This window comes from Alosa alosa, chromosome 7 (assembly GCF_017589495.1).
Source record: "Alosa alosa isolate M-15738 ecotype Scorff River chromosome 7, AALO_Geno_1.1, whole genome shotgun sequence".
In the NCBI taxonomy this organism is placed as follows: domain Eukaryota; kingdom Metazoa; phylum Chordata; class Actinopteri; order Clupeiformes; family Clupeidae; genus Alosa; species Alosa alosa.
In genome coordinates, this window is record NC_063195.1 from 4132444 (window position 1) to 4157682 (window position 25239).

The 25239-nt window shown below is 40.7% G+C and overlaps 3 protein-coding genes across 12 annotated transcripts in view; 1 reads left to right on the forward strand and 2 right to left on the reverse strand.

Annotated features, from left to right (window-relative positions):
* Positions 1-12509, reverse strand: part of LOC125297383 (junctional adhesion molecule A-like) — a 25095-nt gene extending 12586 nt beyond the window's left edge. Inside the window, exons 1-4 of one of the 3 annotated variants that reach the window (XM_048247739.1) lie at positions 12269-12509; positions 12098-12173; positions 9094-9223; positions 1184-1243 (exon numbers count right to left, since the gene is read on the reverse strand). In XM_048247739.1, the coding sequence (XP_048103696.1) occupies positions 1184-1243; positions 9094-9163 (130 nt within the window). In that variant the 5' untranslated portion in view covers positions 9164-9223; positions 12098-12173; positions 12269-12509. Of the gene's footprint in view, positions 1-1183; positions 1244-9093; positions 9370-12097; positions 12174-12268 lie in introns of those variants that run through there. The other 2 variants (XM_048247740.1, XM_048247741.1) reach the window with 2 other exon arrangements.
* The window catches only part of LOC125297247 (NACHT, LRR and PYD domains-containing protein 12-like), a gene marked incomplete in the record, with an annotated part of 868465 nt that overhangs the window by 613684 nt on the left and 229542 nt on the right, over positions 1-25239 (forward strand).
* Positions 1-25239, reverse strand: part of LOC125297245 (NACHT, LRR and PYD domains-containing protein 12-like) — a 666703-nt gene that overhangs the window by 472784 nt on the left and 168680 nt on the right. The window lies entirely within an intron of this gene.

Sequence of the window (25239 nt, forward strand, 5' to 3'; positions counted from 1 at the left end):
GAGCTCGCAGAAAAAGCGGAAAGATAGACTAGCCAGCCAAAATGCAAAGATTGAAGAACTTAGTTCTTCTATCCACCGAAGTCATCGGATATAGGAGGAACAGGATTAGATTCTGAGAATGCAGTGAGAGAAGGAAAGGTAACCTAACATGCCTTTTAGCCCAGTTGACGTATTGGCTGCAATATGCAAAATATAGCTGTAGCGAACAGGCACAAAAAGTAGCCTCCGTAATAGCCTACTCCCATTTTATTCAAAGGTAGAACGCTACTGACAACTCCAGGCTTCCACGCATGCTTGTTTGTTTACACCGAATACAAGCTGAAGTGCAAAACGAAAGTAGGTCTAACGTTTGCCTACTGCCCCCATCAATGCAGATATTTCAAATATATATATCCTTGATTAGCCTATGTTGGGTTTTGTGGAAGAGAAAATGGACTGTTTTAGTAGTAGTATTAGGCAGTATGTAGTCAGATAGGCCACCATGGGCATATTTGGATTAGCTACAGATGGATTCACAAATAAATAAATTAGCCTATATTTGGCAGGATACTTGATATACAGGCTGAATGCAAATATGGCTATGTATTATATTATTTTACATCAACAAAATGTAGGAAAAAAGAACAGACCGAAAATAAAGTAGGCACTGATCTTTAAAATCCTGTGTCCTGTAGCCTAAATGTTGTCAGTCATTCTTAATATTCGCAATTGGTGCACTGGCATGTTTAACTGTTAGCTGCAGTATAATGTTAGATTATGTGTAAGTTAAGTACAGAACTGACTATGCGCCCACATTTTTGTCTGTGCTCCTACATTTTTTAACTTGGGCGCACAAGTGCTCTTGGAAAAAAATGTTAGTGTAGAGCCCTGGTCCAATGTCAAGTCCTTCGTTCAGAGATTTTCAAGGATGCATGCGTGTATCCTCTGCGTGCTTGGAACACCCACAATCCTGTGCACACACATGATTTTTAATAATGCATCTGCAGCTTCCTGCACACTCGCTAGTCTGTTCCATTGTGTGTGTTCCATATGCTAGGAAGAAGCCTTGCCTCGTCTTTGAAGGATTCAACTCGGCATTACTTGTTCTACCAAGCACGAATCGTTGACTTTGAGAAAAGCCCTTAAAGTGCACATGCAAGTGTGTGTGTGAGTGTGTGTATGTGTGTGTGTGTCCTCTACATACCCTCATTCTCCTCCACTTTCACCGTTGGAGTGCTCGTGCTGGCAGTAAAGGCCTGAGCTCCTGCAAAGCAAGTCCACACACAGCAGAACCGTTACTGTTAGCTACCAGAACATTTACCCTTTACAACAGAACAGTTACCATTGTGGGAACATACAACAGAACCATTATTAGAACTTTATCACCCGGAGAGAAGAAATGTGGCTTTTAATTCTGAATAACGGGACACCTATGAAGTAGATCTGGTAAAAAAAGTTTAATCGCCATTCCATATCAATGCTTATGAATGGCAACTATAACAACCATAGAAGCTAACAAGCTAACTGTCCATGCTATTGCTGTTATAGGGCCAACTAAAGTTGTACAAGCTGAACTAGTGGGCTTCTTTTTAAACAGAACCGCATGTTTCCTTTGCGTGCTGTGAAGGCTTTACAGTGGCAACCTCCGCTGCGCATCGGGGAGTTTTTTGCCTCTCGCCCTCGTCCATTAATTCCGTATAACAGGACACCTCGGCGGCCGTTCTCCCTTACAAAAAGTACTGCAGGACTATACACTACTCAGGTTGAGGCTTGTTGGCTGGGTATTTTGTGGTTGTATCATCAGTGCCACCAATTTGTTCACTCTGAGTGAACTCTGACCTAATATTAATAATATAAAGCGCCTTTCAAGACACCCAAGGTCGATTAATTGGACACAGCAGTGACCTAATGTTGACTGAACACAGCAGTGACCTAATGTTGATTGGACGCAGCAGTGACCTAATGTAATAGCCTGGACTGACAAAACAAACCAAAGAAAAAAATAAAAAAGCTTCAGAGTCACAAACCCACAGGTTGTAGAAAACATTTGGACTGGCACTTATCAATACAGAGAAATAAAAACGTTTGAATTGACACTTATCAATACAGAGAAATAAAAACGTTTGAATTGACACTTATCAATACAGAGAAATAAAAACGTTTGAATTGACACTTATCAATACAGAGAAATGAAAACGTTTGAACTGACACTTATCAATACAGAGAACCGATTGTACTGTTTGCACTTCTGCCAAGCCCCAAAAGAGTACAATTTAATCCAAACTGTTCCCCCCTATTTGCTCTCCTTCTTCGTATGAGCTGCCTACCCAGCTTATGTAAACATCTCATTGCCTGTACTATCAATAGGTAAACATCTCATTGCCTGTACTATCAATATGTACAGCCTATTATTAAGGTTTGCAAGCCCTAATGGGATTCAATGCCCAACAAGCTGAAACATATTATCCCAGTTTCTGAAACATTTCTGCCCGTTTCCTATGTGAGGATTAAGACTAGAAGAGATTCAATAACAATCTGTATTGAAAAAAAGCTTTTCATCTTGGACTAGGCTTAATTGAGTTATGATCAAAGGCCTGATACTAAAAATGTACCTGAAATGGTCAGAAGGGTTTGAGGATCATGAAAACATGCCCAAAACTCCTACACATTCCTAACCCTATAGAACCAAGATCTTAGCATATGTGGTGACATTTTGATAAACTTCAATGACACAGTCGCTGCCTCGGCTTGGCTCGGCTCGGCTCGGCTCTGCTCTTGACCCCCCCCTCCCCCCTTCCCCCCCTCCCCCTTGTGCGATCTGGGTTCCAGAAGTGGCTCCTGATTATAAATATCATGCTTTGCCATGTATAATATTTGTCTCAACCCAAGGAGACCTGATTTGACCTGGATACGCCCCTTAATGTGATTGGGCCCTTGTTTGACCTGGATATGCCCCTTAACAGTGATTGGGCCCTTCTTTAACCTGTTTTACACATTAAGTGCTTTGGGCGCAGACTAGTGTGTTATCTGGAGCCACCTGTGGGCTTGGTTGGTCTATCACACTGCTTGAAGTGCTGTGGCTGATTAGCCTATTGTGTGGGTTTCTCTAATGTTCTCTTCATATCAGCCTGAGAAGCAAACATTAGAGGCATCCACTCTGCGTGCGTGCGTGGAAAATTACATAGTGCAACATGCCATTCTGTAATGCCACTCTGTAATGCCCAACACAGACAGAGAGACCAGCTACTCACAACGAAACTAAAAATGAGATTCACAGAAAAAGAATGCAGACTGCCTTCTCTCTCGCTGTGTGTGTGTGTGTGTGTGTGTGTGTGTGTGTGTGTGTGTGTGTGTGTGTGTGTGTGTGTGTATTGCTGGGTGATACACAGCAGCCATTATGCACCAGCACACTCACCACAACCCAGCCTGAGGTGGAGAGTGAGGGAGCGAATAAGCCAATTACACTGTAGGCCCATTTCCGTTTGAGCTGCAAACTAGGTCATGAGTATGTGTGATGCAGTGTCTTGGAGTTTAGTAGGCTACATGCATGGTTGTAATAATGTATCAGTGTCTTGGAGTTTAGTAGGCTACATGCATGGTTGTAATAATGTATCAGTGTCTTGGAGTTTAGTAGGCTACATGCATGGTTGTACAATGGTGTATGATTGTAGCCTATTTGGTGTGTAACGTAAGTATAAGCTAAGTTTATGCAGTGGCTGGAGGAACACTATGGGGACAAGAACCTGATAATGTAATAATTTCCTAATAATGTAATGTAATAACTCCCAATAATGTAAATAATGTAATAAAAAATCCTAGATTAGTCTTCAAGTGTCAGGGTATTTTATGAGATTATAGGCATCGTATTATTAATTGTTTACTGTTCATTTGAACTGTAGGCTAATGTTCATATTCTGTAAGTCACTTTGAAGCAAAATTGTCTGCTAAATTCTATATTATAGGCCTAACCTTAATAGTGGGGTTGTTTAAGGCTCAGTCATTTCAAATTAGTGTTAAAGTTTGGTTTTCACTTCCAAGTTGAAGTTTAGGGTATATAGAACAATTTGAGTCCGAGTGTCAAACACACAGATAAAAAATGTCCTCTGGAGGGCGCCGTAAAATATACAAACTGCTTTTCATTAGATTATCCAATTTTAACATATGAGGTATGTATGGATTCAGAATTAAAAGGAGAAACTGTGTGCTAAGCATTTGGTTACCAGATTAAAAACACACTTTATCTAAAAAAAAAAGCACAATTTTGCTGTCCATGGGCTAAAAGTGTGTTTATTATAAAGGGTGGAAATGCCCTCAAAGTTGCAATGAAACATCATTTTAACTAATTTTTTTGATGCAACAGTTGCTTTTCTGGACCAGTGAGTGACATTTGGGTAATTTTCTGCGGCACACCTGATGATCTCTCACGGCACACTAGTGTGCCCCGGCACAGTGGTTGAAAAACACTGTCGTAGGCCTAATCCCTTGCACTGCCACAAACAAACATTAGGCCTATGATATCCCATGATATATAGATAGATAGATACACTGTGTGCAAAATTATTAGGCAAATGAGTATTTCGACCACATCATCCTTTTCATACATGTTGTCCTACTCCAAGCTGTATAGGCTTGAAAGCCAACTACCAATTAAGTAAATCAGGTGGTGTGCATCTCTGTAAAGAGAATGGGTGTGGCCTAATGACATCAACACCCTATATAAGGTGTGCTTAATTATTAGGCAACTTCCTTTCCTTTGGCAAAATGGGTCAGAAAAGAGATTTGACAGACTCTGAAAAGTCAAAAATTGTCAGATGTCTTTCAGAGGGGTGCAGCAGTTTGGAAATTGCCAAGCTTTTGAAGCGGGATCATCGCACAATCAAGCGGTTCATGGCAAATAGCCAACAGGGGGCGCAAGAAGCGTGTTGAAAAAAGACGACGCAAAATAACTCCCCATGAATTGAGAAGGATCAAGCGTGAAGCTGCCAGGAAGCCATTAGCCACCAGTTGTGCCATATTTCAGAGCTGCAACATGTCTGGAGTGCCGAGAAGCACAAGGTGCTCAATACTCAGGAACCTGGCCAAGGTAAGGAAAGCCGAAAAAAGGCCACCTTTGAACAAGACACACAAGACAAAACGTCAAGATTGGGCCAAGAAATATCTGAAGACTGATTTCTCCGTCGGTGTTTTGGTCTGATGAAATGAGAGTGAGGATGGATGGGCACGACGCTGGATCAGTAAAGGGCAGCAAGTTCCTTATCGACTCAGACACCAGCAAGGTGGAGGTGGGGTACTGGTATGGGCTGGTATCATCAAAGATGAGCTTTTCGGGTTGATGATGGAGTCAAGATCAACTCCCAGACCTACTGCCAGTTTCTGGAAGACACCTTCTTCAAGCAGTGGTACAAGAAGAAGTCGCCATCATTCAAGAAAAACATGATATTCGTGCAGGACAATGCTCCGTCACCCGCATCAAAATACACCACAGCGTGGCTGGCCAGAAAAGGTCTAAAAGGAGTAAAAATAATGACATGGCCCCATTGTTCACCTGATCTGAACCCCATCGAGAACCTGTGGTCCTTCATGAAATGTGAGATCTACAGGGAGGGAAAACAGTACACCTCTCTGAACAGTGTCTGGGAGGCTGTGGTGGCTGCTGCACGCAATGTGGATCGCAAATGGATCAAGACACTGACAGAATCTATGGATGGAAGGCTTTTGAGCGTCATGGTGAAGAAAGGTGGCTATATTGGTCACTGATTTGTTTTTTTTGTTTTGCTTTTGAATGTCGCAAATGTTTATTTCTGAATTTGTTGTATTGGTTTACCTGGTGAAAATAAACAAGTGAGATGGGTATATATTTGTTTTTTATTACGTTGCCTAATAATTCTGCACAGTAATATTTACCTGCACACACAGACATCCTCATAAAATGGCCAAATCTAAAAAAAAACATAACTTCCAAAAATATGAAACTTTGATATTAAGGAGTCTTTTGGGTTGATTGAGAACACAATTGTGGCCCAATAATAAAAATAATCCTCAAAAATACAACTTGCCTAATAATTCTGCACACAGTGTAGATAGATAGATATACTTTATTGATCCCTAGCGGAAATTCAAGAAATTATTTTTTTCATGTAGTCCAGGCAAAGTAAGGTAAGATTTCTCATGCTTATTTCAGACTGGTTTGTTGCAAAATTGGTGTCTATTTTTACATGTTGGCCCTTTGAATCAGTGGAAATGGTTGTTGACGGGGATTGACTGATAGACTGTCTGTCCAATCAGAGGGGCCTGTATGATGCCTCTTTACTTTGCACAATTTTGGCTAAAACAGTAGACAGTATGTTTATGTAAGTCAATGAAGATAAATTGTAAAGGTTGAAGATGGGGTTGAATGGGGGTTTCTGGGCTATAGGGCCAGATAATAGCGGTATTAAACCGATGATGTATCATCTTGGGGTCACCAAGTCCCCAAAAAAATCTTCAAAAGTGACCTCACTGCTAATAGCTTATTTAGAGGGCATGCAGGTAAAAGCCTGTCCATTTAACTTTTAATGTAAACGGCAGCAGTTACTAAATGGTACAGTGACTTTATCTGGAAGTGTGGTCTATTGTCAGATGAAACGAAAATTGAACTCTTTGGCTAGAAACACTTTAGGTGTGTTTGGTGTACATAGAAGAATGGCTATACTGAAAAGAACCCCATGCCTAATGAGAATTATGGTGGAGGCGCTGTGCTATTGTGGGGCTGTTTTTATTCCCAAATGCCTTGGGAACCTAATTAAGGTGCATGGTGTCATGAACACCAAGAAAAACCTGAACATTTTCAAAGGAAATCTGCCAATCTCTGCCAAGACACTAAAAGTTGGTCATGATTGGATCATTCATCAGGTCAATGAATCAAAGCAAATGTCCAGATCAAAACAAATATTGTGTGCTGAACACAAAATCATGCCTTAGACATTGCCATCTCAGTCCCCTGATCTAAACTCCATAGGAAAACAGTGGGGTGAGTCAAAGAGGAGTGTGGACCTAGGAATCTGGACGATCTGGGGAGATTTTGTAAAGACGAACGGTCTTAAATCCCTTGCTTTGTATTCTCCAACTTTATGAGGTTTTATTGGCAAAGGGAGGCTTAAGAAGTTATTACAAGCAGGGGTGCCAATAATTGTGAGCAATGTGTTTTTGTTACAAATATTTATTTCTTTATGAGTTTTTCCTTTTTCTCCAAATAAATTTGCTTTTCTTTAAGGTTGGATTTTTCCTAATTTCTTTCATTGTGAGATTACAATAAATCACCAACAGATTGTTCTTTATACCAGTTTTTAGTCAACTTTAACCGAGGTGCCAATAATTCTGGAGGTTACTGTATATAATTGCTATAATTATTGCTATAATTTTAAACTATATTTTCTGATTCAAAGCTGAACAACTGAACAACAGCTGAACTACAGCTATAAAACTGACTAAAAGCTAGATTCATGTCAATTCAGGTTGGTTTTTACAAAGTTAAATTGTGTTTTGTTTTATAAATCATGATATTGAATTATGCAGTGCAAGAAACCTGACAGTAGACAAATGCAGAAAGAAAGCCAGAAAAGGCAGTGGATCTCTCTCTCTCTCTCTCTCTCTCTCTCTCACACACACACAAACAAATAGATAAAGATTTCACCTGGTGGGGTAAATGATCTATACACTATGGTATGATGTAGTTGTAAGATTCCATGTTGAATTTTGTTTCAATATGGGTCGCTATAATTTAACGGATTGAACTGTAAATTATGCTGACATATGTTTAAAAATCTTGTTTCATGTGCCCCTTTTTCAATTTGAGCCCCTGGCCCTCCAAAGGTATCTGCACGGCCCTGATATAGAGAGCTAGGCAATGCCCATGATGATGACTGAGCTGTGTAATGGGTCTGTTGCCTATTAGACTACTTTAGGCTATCACGACTACTTCAGGACTACCTAAAACCGTCTTTATTCAGAAACTGTGTCATTGGTCATTGATTTATGTACTCAAAAATAGCCCTCTAGCCTTTTTCACAAGCCTGTATTACGCAATGGGTTCCTCAAAATTCCACGCACATTATTATTGATTTACTTTCTTCCAGATATAAAGTTCTTTTGTGAATTTTTTTGTGAATAAAATGATGGCTTGATTGAAAAAAGTTGGTACTCATGATCCTAAATTCATAAACTCAAAGTTGCAAGTTGGGTGCTTAATATCACATCGGCATTATGCAGCCATATTTGTGTATGGGTATCCTACATGTAGGTACTATATCTTTGTGCTTCAGGGATATTCTGAACAAAGATCTTAAATCGAGTTGAGTGATTACCCAGGCTTTATTTACAATAACTTTAAAAATGATGTTTCATTGCAACTTTGAGGGCATTTCCACCTTTTATCTAAAAAAAGCACCATTTTGCTGTCCATGGGCTAAAAGTGTGTTTATTATAAAGTGTGTTTTTAATCTGGTAACCAAATGCTTAGCTCACCAGTTTCTCCTTTTAATTCTGAATCCATACATACCTCATATGTTATATTTGGTTAAACTAGTCAAAAGTTGTAGCAGTTTAAATATTTTGCAGCGCCCCCTAGAGGCTATTTTGTTATCTGTGTGTTTGACACTCGGACTCAAATTGTTCTATATACCCTTCACTTCAACTTAGAAGTGAAAAACAAACTTTAACACCAATTTGAAGCAGAGCAGTGTAGCCTACAAGGAGCCACGCCTATTCTTAAAAATTACCTTGACACTTGAGGGCTAATCTAGGCTACCTGTAGCCTAACTACCAGCCTCCCTACCGAAAAGGCTCAACACAAAATAAAACTGACCTGCACATAAATGGCTTCCTACATTGAGACAAAAACTTTGACACAATAGTCAGTAAAAGTAATAGGCTAATGACACATCATGTTTAATTGCGACGTACAAGATCAACACATATAGTCTAATGCAGTTTAGGCTCTGACATGCTTGATCGGCTGTTACAAAGTACATCATAGCTATGTGATGTCAACACGTCTTATTACTAGGCCTATTAGGCTAGCCCACTGTAAAAAGTGACTGCTTGACTGGCGACTAGACAAAACAAACATGTTCTTACCTGTCGCGCACAGCAGCACCAGCAGCAGCACCTGCGGTAGCGTCAGCCATCCAAACAAAAGCCCGAACATTTCGGTCAGAGAATTCCAGCCCTCGGTAATAACGGACTTTCAAAGTCTTCCGTCCAAACTCTAGGTACAAATAAAATAAGCAAATATTGTAATTTTAATTACTAAAATATCTGAGTTTGATCAGATTTCGCACTTGTTACAATTTCCTTCGTCTACTTCCGTGTCAGCCGACAAACACATCTGTGTTTGAGGAGAAGCGGCGTAAGCCGATACCGAGACCACGTGACACGTCCGACTGGTTCGGTGGCATCTTGTCACACGTGTGATGACCGCAATGACTGACACAGTGACATTTTCAGTTTGTTCATAATTGTCCTTTTAACTCAGTTTAGAAGTATGGCAAAGGCATATTTCAAACCAATCTGAGTTTATAGTCTATCTATCTTATCCGAATTAGGCTACCCATCAATCAGTCACGTTTCAAATAATGTGTGGCATATGCTAGCCTACTTAATCAGTGTTGGAAGTAACTGAATACATGTATTACGGATTAGGCTACTTATTTAAAATACAAAATATGAGTAACTGTATACAGTTTAAGTGGGTGGTAGGCTACCCATCTCCGAATACTCTTACACTGATGCATTTAAGGGATTACATTTTAAATCATTATACTTTTGTATACACATGTAGTCTCTTAGGTGGCTCCTTTCTCTTTCCCTCTATTTATATTGATAGCCTAAATGAAAAACCTCTCATGAAAAGTAGAATGTAAAATATGTTTTGTTGTATGTCCAGGCAGAAAGTTTCAGGGCAGTATTGGTTCCCGTTTCTGGGCGTGTTCTGCCGAAAGGTAACTGTAACTTCCATTGTGCTGTTGAAATTCATTAAAAAAAAAGAGGCCTACTGTGTTTGTGATGTGGCATGCTTTAAGCCTATGTGCATAATAGTATATATATACTTAATTAATATTGTATAAGTATATAATTAATAATTAATATTGTATGTATATATAAGTATACTCTTTTGATCCTGTGAGGGAAATTTGGTCTCTGCATTTGTATATTAGGCCTTGGCTATGTGTAGTCGTATCATGGGGGGTTATTGTTGTTATTGGTCTACATACTATGGTGTGTAGGGGTGTAGGGGAGAGGAGGGTGGGTGTGAGTGTGTTGGGGGGGGGGGATTATTAGTCTAGCCTAGGCTATAGTGTGTATCGGTGGGAGGGTGTCTTGTTATTAGTCTACAGTAGGCTATAGTGTGTATCGGTGGGAGGGTGTCTTGTTATTAGTCTACAGTAGGCTATAGTGAGTATCAGTGAGGGGGTGATGTTGTTAGTGTACAGTAGGCCTAGGCTATAGTAGTGTGTATTGTGAGGGGGGTGGGGGTGTTGTCTAGGCTATAGTGTGTATCGTGAGGGGGGGATGTTATTAGTCTACAGTAGGCTATAGTGTGTATCAGTGAGGGGGGATGTTATTAGTGTACAGTAGGCTATAGTGTGTATCGGTGGGAGGGTGTCTTATTATTAGTCTACAGTCGTGTTACAATGGGTCTACACAGTATGGAGTCAGATGTACACTCAGGTCAAACTGAGAACAAAGAGGAGTGAAGCCTTCCTGTCTCTCAAACACACACACACACACAGGAGGAGTGAGCATTAAGCTCTTCCCTTAGGACTCATTCATTCCCCTTTGAATCCACATTTGTTTTTTCCACTGAGCCAACAGGCTGGATTCTGATTGGTTGATATGTTCATCCTCGCAGGAATGCTTGCTGTTTATTGGTTGATTTTGCAGAGGTGCTGAGTCACATTTGCCTGCTAACCGCAGCCAGTATGGTGGTCACCATGGCGACAGAATTTGAAAACCATCTCATAATTGGCAATGAGCCAGACAAGCTTGTCAGGCCTGTTCTCTTTCTCTCTCATACACACACAGGGGGGGAGAGAGGAGAGAGAGAGAGAGAGAGAGAGAGAGAGAGAGAGAGAGAGAAAGAGAGAGAGAATGAGAGAGCGGGAGAGAGAGCACAAGAGAGAGAGAGAGAGCTCTGTGGCATCATTTCAGGTGTCAGGTGTCGAAACCAAAGGCGTGTAAACAAGTGAAACTGGTTCTGTGTGTGTGTGTGTCTTTGTGTATGTATCTTCCTGCCAAACCTATGTTTGGATGTTATGTTGCTTCCTTAAACTGTACTGAAATACTGAACTACATCAATATGTGAGTCTATTCAGACAATAGTTGACATATAATTGTTTTAATTTAGTATAATTCTACTCACACACACACACACACACACACACACACACACACACACAATTTTGTGACACACATTAGCCTTGTACATACAGTATGGCAAAGGAATGAAATGTCCGCACTCTGCTAAAACTCCCATATATTTATTGTGCAACGTAAATATATATGGGAGTTTTAGCAGAGTGCGGGCATTTCATTCCTTTGCAGTTCTAGTTCCATTTGCCCTGCACCTCACCGGTGGGGATGTGCACACCTCCACTACTACTCCTAGCCAGTCCAGAACTGGACATAGGTATGAGGGATTTAACTGTCTGGCTTACAGTACATGCAGGGGGGAAACACATCTGTGTGAATGCTGACACCTACTGGTCATTGTCTAAACCTACATGCTTAAATCTCGACTCCTTCTATGAGATGTTGAAGTCGTGCAATTACCCATCTGCAAGTGTGCATGTTAAGTGTGTTATTTAACTTTATATGCTTTCTAAACTGCGGGCAGAAGATGAAGCTGTCTCTGTGTGTTGTGATACTGTAACGTTGTTTGTAGCAAACTCCAGCCGGACAATTGTAGCGTACTGATGGTTTCTTTATTTCTTTGTGAAAGTCCTGAGACCACCGTAAGAGCTATGTACAATATAATATAATAACATACAATAAGAACTTAACATGACATAAACATAACAATATGTAGCAATATGTTAGGTTACAGTAAAATGAATAAAAAGAAAGAATAGTGTCTAGCCACCTTGTTCCCGTTCCAGCTGAGTGCTAAGATTTATCCTTAAGAATCAGAGTAGCACCGTAAGAGCTATACGATAAGCCTATAATACAATGATATTAATTAAGAACAAACATATATATAAATTAACACGATATATTAAAACAGGGATAAAAAGAAAGAAAAGTATTTAGAAACCTTGTTCTCCGTAAGAGTCGAGTCCTTAAGCTAGCCTACAAAGTAGCACCGTGAGAGCTATACAAGTAGCCTTGTTCTCCGTAAGAGTTACTATTCCTAAGCTACAAAGTAGCACCGTATCCAAGACTTTACTGTAGCCTAGTTCCTTTAAAAGTAAATGCATTCTAAATAATGCCGTTGCCGTAGTGACAATAACAAGCGTGCAGCCAAAGCCTTAGAATGCACCTTGTGGAATGTCTTATGTAGGCTACTGTACCAATGGAATTAAGTCAAATATAAATGATACATATGAATTGAAATTAAACAAATAAACAACAGGTATATTTAAGCAAAAACAAATAAACAAGATATGTTTATTTACGTTGTTCTAATCACTGTGATATATTTATGCCTTATTTAGAAGATAAAGGCAACCTGTGTTGTGATACTGTAATGTTGTTTGTTGTTGTTCTAGCCACTGTGATATATTTATAGGTGCTCTATCAGAAGATGAAGCTGTCTCTGTGTGTTGTGATATTGTAATGTTGTACCACTGTAATATATATATATATATATATATATATATATATATATATATATATATATATATATATATATATATATATATATATAGGTGCTCTGTAGCTCTGCCCCAACCAGTCATTTAAGTGCATGGCATCAATGAGTTCAGCCATGGAGGTATTATATATAACTGGAGAGAGTGACTAAGTCCCGCCCTCCATACAAATGAATGGCGGAGGCTAGGCTAGTAAATCCGGCCAATTCATAGTCAACGCCATCTTGAACACTGGGGTTCGGATCCAGCGCCAGTCGGCTCTGACCATGCGCCAAGTTACAAAGCTGGAAATGACGCATGGACCAACGTCGATTTTTATTGGATATTCTGTAAAAAGAGAGTCGTCCTCCAGTAAGAGGGTGGCGATAATGCACATAAAGTTCTTGCCTCATAACAAGAAGAAGAAAAAGTGGCTCGGGAACGCGCATGGAGTCCGAGTGGAGTCGCCCTGAAGCGCAACTTCATTTCATTGGATAACACAGCGGTCTGCCTGCTGTCCTGCTGCAAATATGCATTCGAACGTGACGTGAAATATCCGTAGTCGAACTATAAATAAACTATTCGGTTTTTAGTGCCAGGTGTAGCGCACTTTTACAGTCTATGATTAGTTTGTTTTTTATTGTATTGTTTGCCATCTCATAGCGGGTGCTCTAAACGTATTCGTTGGCCCATGACCAAATCAAGCCAATAATAGCCAGTAGCCACAATCATGACTGAAGCCAGAGCCCTCAATAGCCACCCTGTTTTGAAAATAATATTGAAGATATTCAATATTATTGAAGATAGTATTGAAAATAACGCACAGAACGGTCAGCCTGAGCGGACAATTACGTCCCCAACTCATCTAAAATGTGGTGTCTTTAGAGTTGTACACCGCAGATGGTAAAGTAACGGTTAAAGAGAATGTTGTCTGCGGACTCAGCAAAAAATTGTTTACTTACGCATCCACGACATCCAATCTTCGCGCTCACCTGTGGAGTTACCATCCAAATGAGGCAGCGGTGTCAGAGGCACAGTAGACGGCCAGAGCATCGCCAGGCGTCCAACATCGTATGATTGCATACTTTCCGTAAATCCTAAATTATGTCCAGGGTCTGCTATTTACTTAGGCTGCAAAGCACAGGCACTATTTATTTGAGGTAGGCTTATTCGAGGCAGACCATTATTTCTTACATTGTACGCAGTGGCGGTTCTAGACTCAATTACTCCCCGGGCGAGATCCCCGCGCCCCCCCAACAACAAAAAAATCTTTTTTTTCAAACAGTCATTTTTTTATAGAGACATTTTAAATGTCATTTTTAAAGCAACAACAGACAATTCTGCACAAACAAGCAGATGGCAAACAATGAGATGGCAAAATACTGCTTACAGCATTGCCAAATGACAATGAGGCAATTCTGCACAAAACAAATATTAGAACTTAAATAAATACACAATAGGCCTATATACATAAAAGTGGCAAATATAACTTACAATCAAATATAAAAGTAGAACAGCAATAATATTAATAAGAAATTATCTAACTAAGAAATTATCAAAAATCTTATGACAACATTAAATTACTTGTACTTGTTCTTGTAGCCTTGGCATACCCCCTCCACACACACACAAGGAATGAGAGAGAGAGAGAGAGAGAGAGAGAGAGAGAGAGATGTAAAAACCCACCTGAAGGCTCATGCTGAGGAGAAGCAGACGTAGAGGGAGATGTTTGTGGAGACATGGATTGGTGCTCATCCTCAAGGACAGGGACCACCTCAGAAGAGGCCTGTGCAGCTGATGAGGTTGATGGCTCCTCCTCATCCTGTGAAACAGGGGCTGTGGGTGGCTCATCTTGAGCAGTGGCAGAGGATGCTCCAAAGTATTTTAGAAGTGCCCCTGAAATTCCTGCTGTCATATTAAATTATGGAGGAACAATTAGTTCTTTGGTTACTGCCTCGAATAGGCTACTATGCTTTGCACTCTTTTAGTTATGACTGAATGATTGTTGTGATTAAACTGCTGTCACGGATTTGTTGCAAATGCCAAGTGTTCGTCTTTGAAACTAGCCTACCTACCTTGTTACATGAAAATTGCGTCGTCTAAACAGCAACGTTAACCAAAATGATGGAAATAAATAATCAGAACTTTTGAGGTTTTGACCGTTTTGTTGCAAAGCATAATCCATCTCATGGTGAAATTAGTTGTTGTGTTTGTTAAAACCGAATTATTATTGTATAGGCTAAGCATAGGTATCATTGCAAGATGGCTAACAAACGTAAAAGTTATACTAGGCTAGGCCCTATCAATTAACATTGACGTTAGCCCTTCACTCATGACATGATACTGTTATTATTAGGACATTACATACCTTTATCCTTTGCTCGTCTCTCCTCTTCTACTTTTCTTTTTTTTTCGGAACTGGACACCTGATGGCTTTGACCGCTTTCTGTCCATCGTGTTTGGCACTCGACAGTCGACAACAATCCACAAATTCCCATGATCAACTCGCGACCACAGTCAAGACCAAACCAATTCACCTGGGTGACCTCTTAATCGTTTTGTCACCTATTTATATTAGCCATTTCACACAGTTAATTAAATGTGCAGGAATCATAGGTCTGCATTCATAACATTATGAGATGTGCGTTGTTTGGAAGAAAGTCAAGGTGTGACTGATTTTAGCCCACTAATAGACTGTTGTAGGCTACTATACAGTGGATCCCCATTCATCCCCCCTTTCCCGTTTCATTAAGGAGACCCAGAGGTGAACTGTCCCCCGCAAACCCCTCCCTTCGCCCCTTCCTCTGCACAGTGCAGTGCAGTAGGCCTACCTTCTGAGCAACAGGGGCGCCAATTCCCTAATTCCTCACACAAGTGATGGATAATAGAAAATCGTTTTGCGACGTTTATTATTATTATTATTATTATTATTTATTTATTTTTTTTAAGCGCTCGTGCCGCCCCTTACAAGATGCCGCCCCGGGCGACCGCCCGGTTCGCCCGTACCTAAAACAGCCACTGATTGTACGTTATTGTGAGACATGCATTTTGTTTGGAGCGGCATACCAGGCTATCAAACGCAGACGATTTTCGGTTTTGGTATGGGATTTAATTTACTTTTTTACTTTTATTATATAGTTAAATGTTGAGACTGATGGGCATTTAAATCTAGAGGGTATTTGATGATCACTGTAAAGTTTCGTGTAGTTGAAAAAGTGTGGGAATTTCCAGCTGTTTATTGCGAGACAAGGCCTTTCCTTCATTCATTGAACGTGCGCTGTGCTCTAATGGAAACCTTATTGCATAGCGAAGTAGCCTAAATTGATTTTTTTTTTTTTAAATTATGCATGGTTTACTTTTTATTAAATTCGTAGGCTGGAATGCCTCGCGGCATTAATTGTGTTTAAATGTAGTAGCCTAGTGCTTCAGCCTCTGGCAAGCTCCAAAGGGGGCGGCTATAGGTTGAGAGCTGTTGAAGACCCATGGTGCAACGAGACATAGTCTTTATCCCGCTGTTGTGCAATTTATTGTCTTTAATCATGTTTAGGCTATGTTTGTTCGGGACAAACAACAACGAAAGAAGATCAATAGAATTTTCTTTATTTGTCATATGATGGATAAACAACCATAATATGCACGTCTTCTTATAGGCTCCTCAAGAAATACGCACTGAATAAAGTTTGGTTGTAGCCGCCGGATAGGTACCAGCCCACCAACATGTACGCGCATGAGAGCTCGTGCCCAACACGGATTTTCGTGCATGGAGCTGGTTCCAAATGCTCCATGCAGCGCCATATTTGAAAATGGCGTATGCTAAAATGCGAAGCTAATCTGCACGCTCTTGACCCCCTGAGTTCAGCTCAGTGTGTGAAACATCAAGGGCGGGAACTGAGCCAGAAGTTGATTGGTTGGACAGTAAGGGGAGGAGCCTATCAGCCTTTAGCCCAGGGGTCGGCAACAGGGGGTCAGGATTTGAAGGGTTAGCTTCAGCCACTTAGCATGGCATTTGGCCGCTGACATTTTTGAAAACATGGCGTTACATGGTTGCAACTTCCGGCACCAGTTTGCACATGCTGATTGATAGATGACAGCTCATGCACGAGTTTAGTGTTGGGCACGAGCGTCCTCGCACGTCCATGTTGGTTTGGATTTCTGGAAGACGACAAATAAAACAGCTAACTACTTGGATTAAGCTACTGATATTTGACTTAATGCCTACATGGTTTAGTCTGTATTATACTGGACTTTGTTGTTAATAAAAGAAAAATGTAAATGTTGTCATATTAGGCTATTATTTGCCTTATGTGTGGGTTGACAAGGTAACTGACTATGACCATACATTTTAGCAGATGCAATGACCTATATCCAATTATTAGCCTACTCATTGCGTTGTGCATGAAAACTATTTTAAAATACACAGGCTGTAGTTGCTACCTGTAGTCCATGACAAAGCAACATCTGGATGTAACCTATGTCTCCCCAAGTGTTTTAAAACGAAACAAATGTCAATGACTTATTTAGTTTGCTTTCTTGCAACATTGACATGATCGAGGCAAAAGCCAAATATCCAACAACAGTTGCAGACTCTTTGCCTGCTCGAACCACAATACCCGAGGGATGTGCACTTATCGGTAAGTCCAACTTGCGTTGGCTTCATTTTGTCTGCCTGCAAATGTAGCCTAGGTTTAACGGGGTTTAACAAGCTGCAAATGCACACTGGGTGCAGCAAATATTTCAGCTATCCACAAGTTTCTTACATCCCATATGTCTACTTAATTTTAGTAATTTTCGTTGGCTAGCCTATTGCGTAATACAACCTGTCCAAATATAGCATTTAGGGTTCATTATTGGTGTAGCCTAAAGTGACTCAATATTGATTCGCATTTTTTATTATCACATGTGAACATCACATTAAATAACCCAGGACTTCAGAGACAAGGCAAACTTCTACCACCATTCCCAAAATGTTATCCCAACCAATTTAATACATTTGCGCTTATAACGATGGTGAAGCGCATTCCCGAACAACTTCTTTTCCTCTGAGGGAATGTCCAATCTTCATCAACGACATACCGTTGTACCTTACGTTGTCTCCGTCTGTAACGTGGAATCTAATAGGCTAATTCTAGCTGGTGCCGGAAACGAATACCCATGAAACGCCATTTTTGTAAAGATGGCTGCGGTCAATTTCAAACTATTTTGGCTGAAGTAGCTAGCCTAGCATGGTCCATTGAAATGAATGGGGGCGGGACTTAGTCACTCTCTCCAGTTATATATAATACCTCCATGGTCGGCAACCTTTTTTGCCTGGAGAGCCACTTTTACCAAATTTATTTATTTTTTAATCTCAGAAGAGCCACATAAAGACGGTTACAAGAAAAACTTTGGATATTTAACATACAGTTACTTTCATTCAACAGAGGATTTTTTTAATTAATTTTCTACTAGTTTTAAAACTAATGTGCAAGTAACTTAAAATGTAAAGTGTAATGACAGAAGTATAGGCCTTAGGCTTCCTATGAAGGCTAAACACCACCCCCTATTTTCCCAGTGTCCTTTGGTATGCAAAGTAACATCATAGCACAACACATGTTTCATAGCACAACACAACACTCAATTTTCATTGACATGTCATTGGCGAAATTGAACATTAGGCCTACCAGAGATTAGATTTAGTGATGGCCTTGGAGTCTGGCTGGCTCATATTCAGTGAGGTGAAGTTTCATGCAAGAATTGAGGCATCATTTAAGGGCAACTCCACGCAAAACTGTCATATATCCATAACGCCAACTAAATAGCCTACCATGGCATTGTGTTGGCGTTATGGATGTGACAGTTTTGCGCGGAATTGCCCTTAAACGTGAGCGCAGGTTTGTCTTTAGATTTTTCATATGTGACAAAGATTTCTCACATGCAAGTGGAATAGGGTTAACACAGCAATACTAACTCATTGCGATATATAACGGGCAGTTCATTTCACGTTTTCAGAATCAGTCTTCGGATGGAAACTTTCCCATTTCAGGCCGCTTGTGTTCTGCAAAATCTAGTGGATAACCTGCAAAAGCACATCACTTGCTCAAAATGAATAGTCCATTCCTCAAAAGCAAGTATTTATGTCAATGAAACTGCCAGTGTCATCAAAATGAGAAGTCTTGACACAATCGTTTATGAACAAGATAGTCAAATGGCTTTGTCATGTTTTCATTACGACAGTTTATGCTCAGTGTTTTCCCATGCAAAAAAAGGTCAGAACTCGACACTACCTGAAAATGCTCAAGATAGCACTATACAGTACTTGTTCAGCCATTTGAAAACTACAGTAAAGTTACAAATTCCTGTAGTTAGAGGAGTAAGTGAGTACAAGACACTGAATATGTATGTTTCACAGTTTTAATGCTCTTTGCAATCCTACAGCATTGTGACAGAATTTGATAACTAGTTCACCAATTTTGTATATAATGACTCAAACAATGAAATGAAGACTATTAGTTTTATTGGGAATGACTATTCTGCATCCATAAGTATAGTTCATTTTGACTGACATGACAAAGCAACTGATACATGTTCAAAACCATTTGCAATTTGTTCAGAGGAAGGAGAAATTGCTACTATAATGTGCACAAATGACTAAATGTTGTGGAGGTTGAACTAATAGTTATGAGAATTTTCATTCTGATCTGAGAAAAGCACCAAAGCGACTGAGAAAAACTGTAACTCGTGTCACGCTGTTCGCCAACAGCAACATCCATCATCTTTGTTTTCAAGTAGCAGGGAATTCACACCGAACCGTTTCAACTCTGCCATCAATCATTATGCTAAACCCGCCTAACGACTCTATACACGTTGTGATTGGCCCTATCGAAGTTTGATTTTTCCAGCTCGCAAGCCAACGGAGAGTTGCTAGACTAGCCCGGGCAGAAAATTAAATTTGATGCCACTATGGTGCGTCTAATTTACTAGGCTAACGGATTTGACGTTACAGCATTGGATTTGACTTCACAGCAGTAGATTTGACTTTACAGATTGTCTCTAGCTTGACCAGATTCTGCTGGATGACTCATGACTCACTTAAGGCATATCGGTTAAGCTCTGCTCGTACACACGCTAGGCAGTGTGTGTGGCATTAACAAAAACACAAATATAACAGATGAGATCATAACCACGATGAGGACAGACATGATAAAACACAGTGTTGATTAACAGGCTTCTAGTGATGAAGTGGGAAAGAGGCATGGTCACTAAATCTCTCTCTGTTCAAGATCTGTACCCTAGAATTGGACTCACTTTGACAAAGGCCACAACATTTATTTTCTCTTTGAATGTACTTGTGAGCAAGTAATTTATTGACGTGCTATTGAGCGTCAGTGCAATTACAGTAATACTATAATAAACAAAACCTAGGATTGAAGGAACTAGACAGATCAGCCAGACTAAACTCACAACTAAACCTGTTGTAGCTCAATTGTTCTTCCTTTGAACAATACTGACACCTACTGATCAACAAATTCAGTTTTACCATTCTTCAGATCAGCCACCTTCCATTTTTTCTGACCTCTATTGAAATGCATTTTAAAGTACAGTAGATAATATAAGGCTAGTCTCGTACAATGCATGTAACTCTGGTACAATGCATCACATGGCAACATTTATGTTGAAAATTGTACATGGTCCCCAACGAAGAAAATTAATTTAATACATACATAACAGTACATTCTTCTTCTTCTTATTATTATATAAACAGTTAGATAAGAGGCATAAAGGTTGATTCAGTTGTTATACCTTAGGTGGCTTAGGTGTTATACCTTAGTTGCACAAGTTTCTCGATGTTGCGGTGTATTTTGTTAGAAGTAATTCGCACCAGTGCGCCTAAATATTTTTTATCATATATTTTTTATCATCATTTTTACTCGCATGTGCGAGTGAAATGGGCGCACTGTAGAGCCCTGCATCAGTTTAGCTGGTTCCCCGGAATGTTGGGGTAAAAGTAAAGTGCATCATTGCTCTCTGCCAGAGTCTCTCGCAGAGACAATTCCATTGTGCTCTCGCGAGAACTCTGGATTTCCAGGGTAACCTGAACACGCAACAACCGGACATTTTGATGTCTGAATCGATCTGAATAGAGCCCGTTTACGGAGAGCCTGTTCACTTCCTATTGACTGCCATTCTGTTGAAACTGTAGTTCTCATGAGGGCGGATTGCGAGTCCCAAATGAATGGGAGTCTATGGCGGCAAAATGTACCGTTTCACTTGCTTATCATCAAAACACTTTTATTATGTATACCCATGTCCTTTGGTGTTTAGTTGTATCGGTGTACAGGTTACACACAAACACTCGACCTTCCCATCTGGCACATACACTGTATTAGCCTGTATGGCCCAATCCAGAACTGGACAGAACTATGAGATTTTGACCATGTTCTGGCTTACATGCAGGAAAATACATCTATGTGCAATGCTGACACCCACTGGTCATCTTCTAAACCTACAGCATGAAGCATCCAGGGTGCTTATTTGGAGGTTTTTAAATTACATGTACAGTCATATTCTGTGTCTCCTCATTCTAAAGTCGCTGGGTTATATCTTCCTGTTTGTGGTCAACACTATAATTATTTACATACATACAGTACATATAGACACTTGGATGAAGCTTTTGTCCAAAGTGAATGGAACCAATGGTATAACATTTATGTTATTGCTGCTTATATTTTTCTTTCATTAGTGGCGCCGCCAGCCGTAATCCTGTACACACTGTGCGTACAATTTTTCAACGCTTTATTCATGAAAATCATTTAATATTACAACAATAAAAATAGCTTGTGTACTGTCTTAATTGAAACATGCTTCTGATAGTCTATGTTTAGGGCAAACAGAATGGACATCTCAACATAAGGATACTATAGAAGAAAATGATTGGTGTAAACTTTGTCACGACATGATGAGCAGTTCTGGCGCTTAAAAACAACGCTACATTCAGGTGCTTAACAGTAAAAGGCGCACTGTTCTTAGCAGTTATGATGAAGGCAGTGAGATTAGGCATTGCATCCTATAGTCACTCTGTTTGGAACATCGTAGTTTGGGTTTTAAGATTGATAAGATTCAGTTTGCGTATGCGTATGGATCATCTCAAAGTTTGGGACAACCAAATAGCAGTGTAAGCAAATCCTTATTGTTAGGGGACCATAGCTGTCCTTTCTCTAGGCCTATAGGCCTATCACAAATCCTTATTGTTAGGTGACCATAGCTGTCCTTTCTTTAGGCCTATAGGCCTATCATAAATCCTTATTGTTAGGTGACCATAGCTGTCCTTTCTCTAGGCCTATAGGCCTATCACAAATCCTTATTGTTAGGTGACCATAGCTGTCCTTTCTCTAGGCCTATAGGCCTATCACAAATCCTTATTGTTAGGTGACCATAGCTGTCCTTTCTCTAGGCCTATTCTCTAGGCCTATAGGCCCATCACAAATCCTTATTGTTAGGTGACCATAGCTGTCCTTTTTCTCTAGGCCTATAGGCCTATCACAAGGCTATCCTTAGGTGACCATAGCTCACTGCTTTCTCTGGGCCTAGGCCTATAGGGCCTATTGTTGGGTGACCATATTGTTAGGCCTATAGGACCATAGTTAGGGACCCGTTCTCTAGGCTAGGCCTCTAGGCCTATCACAAATATTGGACCATAGCTGTCACTTTCTGCCTAGGCCTTATAGGGGACTATCACAAATCCTTATTGTTAGGTGACCATAGCCGTCCTTTCTCTAGGCCTATAGGCCTATCACAAATCCTTATTGTTAGGTGACCATAGCCGTCCTTTCTCTAGGCCTATAGGCCTATCACAAATCCTTATTGTTAGGTGACCATAGCCGTCCTTTCTCTAGGCCTATAGGCCTATCACAAATCCTTATTGTTAGGGGACCATAGCCGTCCTTTCTCTAGGCCTATCACAAATCCTTATTGTTAGGTGACCATAGCTGTCCTTTCTCTATGCCTATAGGCCTATCACAAATCCTTATTGTTAGGTGACCATAGCCGTCCTTTCTCTAGGCCTATAGGCCTATCACAAATCCTTATTGTTGGGGACCATAGCTGTCCTTTCTCTAGGCCTATAGGCCTATCACAAATCCTTATTGTTGGGTGACCATAGCTGTCCTTTTTCTCTATTGTTAGGGACCATAGCCTATCACAAATCCTTATTGTTAGGGTGACCATAGCCGCCCTTTCTAGGCCTATTCTCTTATTGTTAGGGGACCATATAGGCCCTCCAGGCCTATCACAAATCCTTATTGTTAGGGGACCATATTGTTAGGGGACCATTGTTAGGGTGACCATCCTTTCTCTGGGCCTATAGGCCTATCACAAATCCTTATTGTTAGGGGACCATAGCAGGTCGCTTTCTCTGAGCCTATGGGCCTATCTGGGGCCTATCAGCAAATCCAAATTATTGTTGGTGACCATAGCCGTCCTTTCTCTAGGCCTATCACAAATCCCTTTGTTGTTAGGTGACCATAGCTGTCCTTTCTCTGGGCCTATAGGCTATCACAAATCCTTCTTGTTGGGGACCATGGCAGTCCTTTCTCTGAGCCTATCACTAGGCCTATCACAAATCCTTATTGTTAGGTGACCATAGCTTTCTTTCTCTAGGCCTATAGGCCTATCACAAATCCTTATTGTTGGGTGACCATAGCTGTCCTTTCTCTAGGCCTATAGGCCTATCACAAATCCTTATTGTTAGGTGACCATAGGCCTTTCTCTAGGCCTATAGGCCATCACAAATCCTTATTGTTAGGTGACCATAGCCGTCCTTTCTCTAGGCCTATAGGCCTATCACAAATCCTTATTGTTGGGGTGACCATAGGTGTCCCTTTCTCTAGGCCTATAGGCCTATCACAAATCCTTATTGTTAGGGGTGACCATAGCTGTCCTTTCTCTAGGGCCTATAGGCCTATCACAAATCCTTATTGTTGGGTGACCATAGCTGTCCTTTCTCTAGGCCTATAGGCCTATCACAAATCCTTATTGTTAGGTGACCATAGCTGTCCTTTTTCTCTAGGCCTATAATCCTATTGGCCAGGTGACCATAGCTGTCCTTTCTCTAGGCCTATAGGCCTATCACAAATTGCGACATAGACTCATTGCTTTCTTCTTTTCTTTCCCTTGTCCGCGTGTGGTAGTGAAGCGATAATGCATTTAAAGCAATGTTCACGTCACGTTTGGGCCTAGTGAAGGCCTACACAATCCCCTATTGTTAGGTTCTCAGGGCCTATAGGGCCTATCACAAATCCCCATTGTTAGTGACCATAGCTGTCCTTTTCTAGGACTTATTGTTAGGGGACCATGCAGGTCCTTTCTAAGGCCTATCACAATCCTTATTGTTAGGTGACCATAGCTGTGTTAGTGAAGCGATAATGCATTTAAAGCAATGTTCACGCGTCTTTGGGTGTTGGGTAGTGAAGCGATAATGCATTTAAAGCAATGTTCACGTCACGTGTTGGGTAGTGAAGCGATAATGCATTTAAAGCAATGTTCACGTCACGTGTTGGGTAGTGAAGCGATAATGCATTTAAAGCAATGTTCACGTCACGTGAGCCAGAGCCGATATGGCCAGAGCTGCTTGCTCTGTAAAGGTATTTTCGTTTAGCAGCCAGAATAGAGCCCTCTATGTGTAGGGTAGCCATGCACCTGTTCTTTATTTTGTTTTGGTGGGGGGGGGGGATTAGCGTCCTGGGCCAAGGTGCGTACTATGGAGTACAACCCTGGAGGCGCCCCTCCCTGAGTTACAGCATTACACAAACCCCATGAGCACTATGAGACACTTTGTTGTGTACTGATTACCTGGGGGACTTGAAAAGCACTATATAAATGCAATGTGTTGTTGTTTTTGTTGATTACTTACTGAATACTGAACACAGACATGGCCTTGGGTTGGCCAGGAACACTATCATCCTTGAAGATGAGTGGTGCTCAACCTGACTCTGCCCACTTTGTCTGTCTGACTTCGCTCTGGCCACACTGTTGGCATACAGTGCTGTCAAACTTGCACCCACTGTGTCAGAGGCTTGATGGCCTTTTGAGCCCCCACCGTCAACTTCAAAGCAGCACTGCCAGCGTCGACTTCAAGGCACCTAACCCATGCCTAACTCTAGCGCCTTCCAGGCAGCGCCACCTTGAACTCGACAGTGGGGGGCCAAAAGACTGTGTCAGAGACACAGATCTTAACCATGGCAAAGACAGACATGTGATGAAGTGGGTTACAGGAATAAGACATGGTCACTAAATCTCTCTCTGTTCAGGATGTGAACCCTGGAGTTGGACTCACTTTGACAAAGGCCATAACCTCTACTTTTTTCTCTCTTTGAATGCAATTTGTGATTTAGTAATTTATTGACATGTGCTTTTGAACATCAGTGCAATTACAGTAAGAAAACCAAGAGGTTTGGAGGAA